This window comes from Galeopterus variegatus, unplaced genomic scaffold, assembly GCF_000696425.1.
Source record: "Galeopterus variegatus unplaced genomic scaffold, G_variegatus-3.0.2 Scaffold53, whole genome shotgun sequence".
Taxonomy (NCBI): domain Eukaryota; kingdom Metazoa; phylum Chordata; class Mammalia; order Dermoptera; family Cynocephalidae; genus Galeopterus; species Galeopterus variegatus.
Genome location: NW_007726164.1, coordinates 221199 through 231545, shown reverse-complemented (window position 1 = coordinate 231545; position 10347 = coordinate 221199). Strand labels below are relative to the sequence as shown.

Here is a 10347-nt window from a genome sequence, read left to right as displayed (position 1 = left end):
AACTTAAGTATTAATTATTGAAAAAATAAAATCAAAATTGTATTCATGGCCTTGAATTATTATAGTCTCTTGTTAAATAATGTGATGAGAGCCTATGGGAAAATAACTGTGTTTACAGTATTTCAGCATGATTTTTCATTTGGTCTAATATCCTGAGTGCTTGGGTTGTTACAGTAATAAATATGCTAGAAGTACTTACGCATATTTTTACCAAAAAGAAATGGGTTAACATCCATGCTCTGAGGCCATTTATCATATGGCCCTAGCACAGAAGTTGGCAGGGTTTCCTGGATTTTTAAAATGTGCATATTTGACTAGAGCAGCTCTCTTAATCTCATGGGATTTTGTTCTCCCGAGTGAGCCACGGGCCGGCCCCAAAAGAGGTAATGTCTAAAAACCACATACAGGCAGGATGAATACCAAATCCATACATATCCAGAGGGAGGGATCCACATTTTACTAAAAGACAGAAAGACCTGAATAAATGGACTGACATATCATGTTCCTGGATGAAAGAACTTAATACCCCATCCCACACTGTTTCTCAAATTAACATAAAAATTTAATACAATTCAAAGAAAGAAATAATAACAGTTAGTGATTAGAAGTAACTTGATTAGAAAACACCTGCACAAACACACTGTAAAGTGAAGCCAAGTGATCACTCTTCATCACCTTTGCAATGTCTCATAGGGTATTGGTGTACATACGTTCTTCCCAGGGTCTTTAACTTTGCGTTTTTCTAAGTACCCAGAATTGATTAAGTTATCAGGACTATTTCATAGTAATCAGACTCACAAAATCTTTACAGTAACCAGATACTAAGACCATAAATGTTTCTTATGTCTCAAGTCTGTTGTTAGCTGTTAGAACTACCTGATAAGCAGAATATATAAACAAAAGTTTGCTTGTAATAATAGAATCAGTATCAGGAGGAAGCTAGTTTGGAGCCTGCTTTCTGCCTCACAACAGAGTTCCCTTGTTCATGTTTCCCAAATTTAAGGCCTGTCCTCTTGCCCAGTGCTAGATAAGTAACAAATTCTTATTTTCTGTGCCCCAGCTTTTCCAAACCCCAAGCCGACCACTCCTCATTTGCTAACACAAACGTTTTTTCAGACAATTTACAACATAATTTTTTAGATTTCTAATCTCTCCAAGGGAAGGCCAGTTCAATTTTAAAGGAGTTGGTCGTATGGATTGCTAAATTAAAATACTAGGAATTTCTGGGCCAGCCCGGTGGCGCACTGCTACAGTGCGCCGCTTGGGAGCGGGGCGACCCTCCCACCGAGGGTTCGGATCCCACATACAGACCGGCCGCTCACTGGCTGAGCGAGGTGCGGGCGCAACACCGAGGGTTGCGATTCCGTTGCCGGTCCCGGTCCTGTACGGCGCGACACTGAGGGTTGTGATCCGTTGCCGGTCACGAAAAAAGACAAAAAGGAAAAAAAAAAAAAAAACTAGGAATTTCCTAGCAGGTAACAGAGGCTTGTTGATTGTGGTCATTTTTATTAGTAACTTTGCTTAAATATGGATCCATAAATTATTCATTCACGTCTGTCACGGGTGCTGGGAGAGTATCTAATTCCATCCCCCATTTGCATTAAAAAAAACTAAACTATAGCTAAGGTCAATGATTTAAAGTCACTTGACTAAGCCAAGAAAGGACTAGATTTGTAGTCTTCTAACGCTTTAATTCATCCCCTTCATTGTACCTCACAACACAATTGGAAACAGGTTATCACATTAAGGTAAAAATCACTCGCGCATATCTGGCGACCCTGGTTTTTAACAAATCTTGTAAACCACTGAATTCCTAAAATTCCATCCCCTAGAACAGATTCTTCAGCTCTTTTCATACTAACTAAATGAGCATTTAAAATAACAGTCCTGACATATTCCTTGACATCAGTAACTGACCTCCACTAGCCCTGCTTCAGGTCGTTAAGGGTAAAAATTCAGTATGTCAGCCGCGTTTTGAGGCCTGTCCAAGGTGCCCATGATTCACACATGTCAGTGTCGCAGTGATTTTCAACACGGGTCCTCAGGTGGACGCTGCAGTCACAGACATTTGTCACTGGCATTCGAAAACGGGAAAGGTGATCCGAGGGACCAAAAGGGCTTTCTTACGACTTTATGGTACAAGAAAGAAAAGTGTAGTTTTATTTCGGACACGGGAACGAAACGAATTCGGTAATGGAGACCGAGAAGCCTGCGTGGGTGAAGACGAAAAGGCGCGAGAAGAAAGGAAAAGACCTTTCTCTCCGCTGACGCGGGGTCACGAGGTGTTCTCCCGACGTGGGCGCTCGCCATTGGCGGATCCGGAGCCGACGTCCCGACAGCCGCCCTGGCGCGATCGGCGGCAAGGGCTGCGCTGCGCTAGAAGTTGGCGAGGCGCGCTCGCTCCCGCAGCTCTCCACGCCTCCACCCTCCGCCCGCCAACCCGCTCGTCCAGTCCCTCTTCGCGACCGCTTGGCCCCGCCCCTTTCCCGGCCAACCCCTCCCCCACCAGGCCGACGGCGCGCGGAAAGCACGTCACGTGACTGCTAGCCCCGCCTCTTCCTCTCGGTCCCATATTGAACTCGAGTTGGAAGAGGCGAGTCCGGTCTCAAAATGGAGGTAAAACCGCCGCCTGGTCGCCCCCAGCCCGACTCCGGCCGCCGCCGCCGCCGCCGGGGGGAGGAGGTATTAGGGGGAGAGTGGGGGATTGGTGGGTAGTGGCCGGAGTGGGGGGCCTGGCTCGGTGGGTGCGGGGAGGCCGGGTGGACTGGGTCGGCCATCCCGCGCTCTGCGTTGAAACGGGTGGTGGGAGGGGGAGGGGAGCGGGTCTCGGAGGCCTCCTGGGGGCCCTTCGCCCGCCTCCCCTTTACCTTCGACCCCACAGGTGGCCCGTCTTAGGCGCGGCGTGGCTGGGGGGGTTTCAGGGGGGGAGCCGGCCCGCCGGCCGCGCGGCCTCGGATGCGAGGCCGAGGGTGGCATGGCGGGCCTCGGCGGGAGCGGTTGGGAGGAGGCGGTGGGGGAGGGGAGGGGACGAGCAGGCACATCCGGGCGAGCGAGCAGGCGGGCGGCGGCCACATTGACATTGATCCGCTGCCGCGTTACGAAATGGCGCATTGGTCCGCAATGGCCGCCGTCTCGCTCCGCCGCCGGGGAAGCGAGCGCGGGATTGGAGGGAAGAACGAGGAGGCGGCCCGGCAAAAAATGCCGCAAATGGCCTCGAAGCTCGGGGCGTAGTGCTTTCGCTGAAGGTCTGCCGGCGCGTTTCTAGGCCTTTACAGATCCTCTTCGGCGACAAATGTTCTTTAATTCTCTGGCCTGTTCTTTTCTTCGCAGCATCCAGTTGGAAATACGAGGTTTTTCAAAAGTTTGCTGCTCTAAAATACTTCCTAATCTGCTATTCTTGCTAAAGCACTTAGAATTATAGTTCTCAAATGGCCATGTGGGTGAAGTACTCTTACTATTTTAGAATTTGAGGGTAGATGTTAAGTAGGTACTCCAAAGATCTCCATGTTTTCCCATTCTTTGGGTCGGCTCCCATTATAGTTTCGTGGGTTTTGTTTTAGAGAACTGCATCCACAGTTGAAATTTTCACGTGTGCGATAATTTTTTGTGGGTTGTAATTCTTGTTGACTTTGTGTATTAATCAAATGGATCTATCCAAAACTTGAAAAATGACACTAAGTAAATTAATGCTTAAATTAAAGCTGTTATTCATTTAACATTTTTTTCTAGCATGTGACAGTCTCTTCACATTAAATGCCTTAATATCTCTACTTCTAGAAGACAAGGAAGAAATTAGAATGTAAATGTGAGCCGCTTTATTTAAGGATTTTGCATGAACAAAATTTTAATGCATGCATTAAATGGCAGTTCATGTAATTTATTTGTAAAGTATAAAACAATTTCAGGCCACATCTAAATTTTTTTTAGAAAACTCAATTTGTGTCCTGTTGTGCTCCATTCTTCTGGTCAGGCAACATTTACTAATTTAAATTTAAGTCCGACTTGCCAGTTTGTCTTGACTTTTGAAACGTGTTGTTTTCGAAGTTGCTAATCATGTGATACAAATGCAAATAGGTAATTTTTGCAGCATATAACAAAAATTTGTTACAGAAAGCTATCTAATACTAGTATTTGGTGTTTTTTTGTTTTAGGATTTGGGGGGGGGGAGATGCTGGCTTAGCTTAAGAATGCCTAGTTTGACATTGATTTGCTTGAAATGGATAGATATCTCTAAATTTACCGGTCAGAACTTAGGTTATATACTTCAGTTTTGTGCTTTAAAATTAAATGCTTGTTGAGGTGTAGACTGTCGAGAGAAAACTTGAGATGGCATGGATGGAACACAGTCTGCAACACTTTGGTTTCTCAGAAAATGACTACTCATTAACGACTTCTAAAATAATCAACCCCAGATACTTTTAGTTGTAGCTTTAAGAAATTAAGGGATTTTTGATTCTGGAATTTTCTTGGACTTCAGTGTAATTGAAGTGATGTTGGCACTTGAAAAGCTGGTTATAAGTATTTTTGGCACCATTTTAGTTCCTTTGATGTAACAGTTGAAGTTCATAATCTTAGCCAAATTTTTAACTGTACACTGTCAATATTACAGAAATATGTTGATTTTATTTTTTGTAGTAGATTAAAGGTTCTTACATCTTTCTTAGCAGTTCGTCTATTATAAGAAATAAAATATATTGCTTCTTTTTCTCAGGGCCATGATCCAAAGGAACCAGAGCAGTTGAGAAAACTGTTTATTGGTGGACTGAGCTTTGAAACTACAGATGATAGTTTAAGAGAACATTTTGAGAAATGGGGCACACTCACAGACTGTGTGGTAAGTTACTGAGGAAACAAAAACGTTTTTAGGAAGGGGTAGAAGACCTATGGAGGGAGGTATGTTTCAATGCTGTAAAATTTCTATTTTGTAGGTAATGAGAGACCCTCAAACAAAGCGTTCCAGGGGCTTTGGTTTTGTGACTTATTCTTGTGTTGAAGAGGTGGATGCAGCAATGTGTGCTCGACCTCACAAGGTTGATGGGCGTGTAGTGGAACCAAAGAGAGCTGTTTCTAGAGAGGTACTTTAAAAATATGTAGTATAATATGTGAAACTGTTGTGAGTGTTTGTTTTACTTAATATGTTTTATTTGTAGGATTCGGTAAAGCCTGGTGCCCACCTAACAGTGAAGAAAATTTTTGTTGGTGGTATTAAAGAAGATACAGAAGAATATAATTTGAGAGACTACTTTGAAAAATATGGCAAGATTGAAACCATAGAAGTTATGGAAGACAGGCAGAGTGGAAAAAAGAGAGGATTTGCTTTTGTAACTTTTGATGATCATGATACAGTTGATAAAATTGTTGGTAAGTAGCAATTTATTGGAACTTGAATAGGAAGCAGAAATGGCTTCTCTGTTTTGAACTAGATTTGATAAGTTGCTTGTAATTTTGTGTTGTGCATCATGAATGTATGAAGTGTATAGTTTGGTTTTCATAAAGCAGTTACACCTAGGTAACCAACACCTAGATCAAGAAAGAAACATTAACATCCCAGAACACTCCTTTATCCCCACTCAGTCACTATCTGATAATGTTTTAACGGGTTACATAATGACAGAGGATATCATTTATATGTGCTTTTCCAAACATAAAATAACTTTGTTTTGTTTGTTTAAAAAAATTTAGTTCAGAAATACCACACTATTAATGGGCATAATTGTGAAGTGAAAAAAGCTCTTTCTAAACAAGAGATGCAGTCTGCTGGGTCACAAAGAGGTGAGTAGGACCATACACCAATGTACAATACGTGTGTGTGGTGTTTGTAATGTTCTTAAAAATCTTTCTTTCCTGCGTTTAAGGTCGTGGAGGTGGAGCTGGCAACTTTATGGGTCGTGGAGGAAATTTTGGAGGTGGTGGAGGTAATTTTGGCCGTGGTGGAAACTTTGGTGGAAGAGGTAGGATATTCTGTCTCTAAGTATGTGCGTACCAACAATTTAATGGTGAATTGAATGTGTAATTTTAATTTGTATCTTATTTTTACTTAGGAGGCTATGGTGGTGGAGGTGGTGGCAGCCGAGGTAGTTATGGAGGAGGTGATGGTGGATATAATGGATTTGGAGGTGAGGGTAAGTGTTTTTAGTCAAAACTTGAGTGGCTTGATGGTTTAAAGTATAGTTCTAAACTAGATCTTTTTTCTCCTAGAGATTTAACATTATCTAGTCTTTTTTGATCAGTAAGATTTATTGTACTAGTAGTTGAGCTACAGTCGTTTTAAGTCTGAGGCTGTATTTTCCATAGTGAAGTATTTAAAAGTGAAAACAATGACTTTCCCGTTCATATCAAGAGATAGTTAAACAAACTCATCTTAATCTTATTAGCAGATTCTTGCTGTTCTAGTAACCAAATATACCAGGCTTCACCGTGTTCACTTACTGGCTTATTTGCCAATGGCTTAAATATAATATAAAATCAGAATTCGGTATCTTGACCTGCTATATGTTTATGATGTTTTTGTGTGGGCTCATGGTTTTTTGTGGGGGGGGTGTTTTTGTTTGTTTGTTTGTTTTTTTAGGTGGCAACTATGGAGGTGGTCCTGGTTATAGTAGTAGAGGGGGCTATGGTGGTGGTGGACCAGGATATGGAAACCAAGGTGGTGGATATGGTGGCGGTGGTGGAGGATATGACGGTTACAATGAAGGAGGAAATTTTGGCGGTGGTAAGCTTTCACTTGTACTTAAGTGTTAAATACTTAGTGTTTGTAATTCCATTACAGATGTTTGAAAAAAAAATTAAAAGTTAGCATCTGATGAAATTTTATGTAGTATAATAGAAAATACTCAATGGTGGGTAAACTGAATTTTTTTAACTTTGCTCACTATATAGTAAATTGGTAAAATGTACTCAAATCTTTTGTGTAATTAGAAATTTATTATTATGTAATAAATGTTTTTTACATGTAAGAAATTACTAATGTATTTAGTGTCAGAATTTTACTTAATTCTTGGGCGCTTTTAAACTGGACAAATGGAAACTAAATTGTTAGAGGTTGAAGTACTCAGACTTATCAAAATGAAAATGGTACTGTATGGGGTCTAGGTTAACAAAAGTACTTTGGGTCACAGATGCATTGCAGACTGTAAGCAGGTCTGAGTCATTTCACCATGATACTATAAGGAGCTTTGTTGTGAACACTCTGTTTTGCTGGACCTTATTATTAACGTCAGTGACAGATGAGGTTTTTCTTAACAATTGAGAATACCTTCCCTGTTGCTGTTTTAAAAATTATACTGCATCAGAATCAGTGAATCAAACACTGTTCATTTTAATGTTGTTAGTGGTAGGAAGGAGAGAACATGTGTTGTCTAGGTTATAGCATCTAATATAAACAAAATATTGATGTTCATCTAATATTCTGACTTCTGGGTTATCTAGAAACATGCCCTTCTGGCTATCTTCCACTCTGTTTTCTCCTCTCCTACCTACACTTCTGCTTCTGGTGGAGGGAGTTTTGAAAGTAGCTCTATAGAGTCTGTTTTCAAAGATTGCATGTAAGTATGGTAGAGCATGCTACCATAACTGTTATGAAGATAATAGTTACATACATTAAAATGGGGAAATAATTATGTAGTTAAACCACAAATTAAACCTTTCTGATTTCAGGTAACTATGGTGGTGGTGGGAACTATAATGATTTTGGAAATTATAGTGGACAACAGCAATCAAATTATGGACCCATGAAAGGGGGTAGTTTTGGTGGAAGAAGCTCGGGCAGTCCCTATGGTGGTAAGTTTTTTTCCATCAAAATTCCTCAGAAAATTTTTAATTTAAAAACTTGAATGTATATTTCTTTTAAAACTGTATATGTATATTTTCAGGTGGTTATGGATCTGGTGGTGGAAGTGGTGGATATGGTAGCAGAAGGTTCTAAAAACAGCAGAAAAGGGTAGGTATCTTTAAGTTTTTATCATGATGATAAAGAACATGTGGAACTGTTCACTGAGTGTAATAATTTTTTTATCCTGTATTATTCAACAGGCTACAGTTCTTAGCAGGAGAGAGAGCGAGGAGTTGTCAGGAAAGCTGCAGGTTACTTTGAGACAGTCGTCCCAAATGCATTAGAGGAACTGTAAAAATCTGCCACAGAAGGAACGATGATCCATAGTCAGAAAAGTTACTGCAGCTTAAACAGGAAACCCTTCTTGTTCAGGACTGTCATAGCCACAGTTTGCAAAAAGTGCAGCTATTGATTAATGCAATGTAGTGTCAATTAGATGTACATTCCTGAGGTCTTTTATCTGTTGTAGCTTTTTCTTTTTCTTTTTCTTTTCATTACATCAGGTATATTGCCCTGTAAATTGTGGTAGTGGTACCAGGAATAAAAAATTAAGGAATTTTTAACTTTTCAATATTTGTGTAGTTCAGTTTTTCTACATTTTAGTACAGAAACTTTAACAAAATGCAGTTTTGAAGGTGTTTCCTTGTGAGTTAACAAGTAAAGAAGATCATTGTTAATTACTATTTTGTATGAATTTTGCTAAAGTTAACTGTAAAGAAACACCTGCTGACTTGCAGTTTAAGGGGAATCTATTCTCCCCATTTCCAAACCATGATATGAATGGGCGCTGACATGTGGAGAGAATAGATATTTGTATGTTTGCAATGTGTGTTTTAGATAAATAGGATTGGGTATTTAAATTAGCATATTTGTGAATTTAATAGCGTTAAGATTACCTTCAAATGAAAAATTTCAAAATTCCTACTTGGTTTTTGTGCATTTTCTTTCAAAATGTAATCATGATTTTAGTGTGTTAGATTTGCTGAGTCTTAGCTGTGTTTAGAACATCTCCATCCTGCATTTACTTTGTTCACATTTGAACTGCTGCCATAGTTACTGAGTGTAAAGAATACCCTCTATGTAAATTCTGAAAAAGGGTAGTGGATGTTTTCCCTTTTTCCCTACCTTAAAAACTCTTCAAAATACAGGACCACTAAGTCCTGTATTTGAGCAAATTAGTGGATACCTTTTTTTTTTTCTTTTTCTTTCTTTCTTTTTTTTTTTGAGCACAGGAGGCCCATAAATCTTGAGTTATTTTCCTTGGTTTAATTTTTTTTTTTTAGATATATATAAGCTCTCAAAGCAAGAGAATAAAAAATCATGCATATTGAACCCTTAACTGGCTGGCATGCTTTCCTGTTTGTACCCTATACATTTTGCTGGATGAAACCAAGGATGATCTAGGTATAATTGTCCAGAATAACTTACTGCAGCAGAAATGTAGCACATTTGCTTAGTACAAGCTTCTCACTTCTCAAAGACCTGAATTCAAATTTAGATAGGCTGAATTCTTAAATTTCCAAAAGACACATTGTTATTCCTTGTGTATATTTCAACATAAATCATGTTGGTGTGATTTATCAATTTGTTTAGAAGATCCTGGTTCAGAAGAGTTTTAGATAATGTCATATTTATAAAAACCAATGTCTACTGTTTGCGCCAGCTAGTGCTTACAATTTCATTTGAGCCCTAAGTATGTGCCCTGCTGTTATTCTTTCATTGGCAGTTGAACGTCGAATTCAAGATGATGATTTTTGTTTTAAGAAGTACTAAGCAAAACAAGCAATAAAAAGGGGGATGGGGCGTGCTAGTGTTTGAATATGCTCTCTTGTTGCTCTAATTTTGTGCCTCTGTGCATTATTAATATTTGGATGCATGCAATGCCAGCATGGAAATCGGTCTTCACAGATAACTCCAGTTTTCCAGAAAACACTCACAAATCAATAAATGTAACAGACAACATTCCATTTGTCAATGGGCATATGTGAATAAGCAGTGTAGAAAATAGGCTAATATTAGAAAATGGTTAAGTCCTTAACAATTTCAACTGTGGTTATATAAGTGGACACTGTCAATGTTCATAACTTAAACCTGGGTACCTGGTCAAAATAATGCTTGGGAAACATTAAAATTGAGCTAAATTGTCTCAAGTTCTTTTATTCATATAATAAAGGTTGAAGGAATGGGGGAAATTAACTATATTTCCTGTTTTTATGTTTGTGAAATTGTTTGATACAACCTTGACAGTATCCTTTAATGGCGTATGAGGTTAATTGTACTGTTAACCAACTTTTCTGTGTTCTGGAATTAGTTTAATAGTGAAAACATTTTCAGTAAGTTGATGTTTGCAACCTATAAGCAGGTGAAATCTGTGTGTTACCTGTTTATAAGTTGTATTAGCTTAGCTCTTGTGAACAGTGTGGAAAAGTAAGCCATGAGGAGAGTGATTTAACCAGCTTTAAAGGACCTAAGATGCTTTTTAAGCACAGTGTGGATCAAAGGAAACTCACTAAGAC

The 10347-nt window shown here is 39.5% G+C and overlaps 1 protein-coding gene across 4 annotated transcripts; it reads left to right on the top strand.

The window, feature by feature from the left end:
• The first annotated feature begins 2548 nt into the window (after window positions 1-2548).
• On the top strand, window positions 2549-9977 carry HNRNPA3 (heterogeneous nuclear ribonucleoprotein A3). 4 transcript variants are annotated; one of them, XM_008573480.1, is made up of 11 exons: window positions 2549-2616; window positions 4712-4834; window positions 4929-5075; window positions 5151-5361; window positions 5683-5772; window positions 5856-5951; window positions 6042-6122; window positions 6569-6712; window positions 7657-7779; window positions 7872-7939; window positions 8032-9977. In XM_008573480.1, the coding sequence occupies exons 1-10, from the start codon at window positions 2611-2613 to the stop codon at window positions 7922-7924; spliced, it is 1074 nt and encodes a 357-aa protein (XP_008571702.1). In that variant the 5' UTR covers window positions 2549-2610; the 3' UTR covers window positions 7925-7939; window positions 8032-9977. The 4 variants fall into 4 exon arrangements, with proteins under 4 accessions (XP_008571702.1, XP_008571692.1, XP_008571686.1 ...); XM_008573470.1 differs by having other exon boundaries at window positions 2566-2682; window positions 6042-6116; XM_008573464.1 differs by having other exon boundaries at window positions 2566-2682.
• The last annotated feature ends 370 nt before the right edge of the window (window positions 9978-10347 follow it).

Coding starts and splice junctions, on each gene's coding strand:
- HNRNPA3 (XM_008573464.1), top strand. CDS start 2,611: ATGGAGGTAAAACCGCCGCCTGGTCGCCCCCAGCCCGACTCCGGCCGC. Junction 4,835..4,928: donor GCACACTCACAGACTGTGTG/GTAAGTTACTGA, acceptor TCTATTTTGTAG/GTAATGAGAGACCCTCAAAC. Junction 5,952..6,041: donor TGGAAACTTTGGTGGAAGAG/GTAGGATATTCT, acceptor ATTTTTACTTAG/GAGGCTATGGTGGTGGAGGT.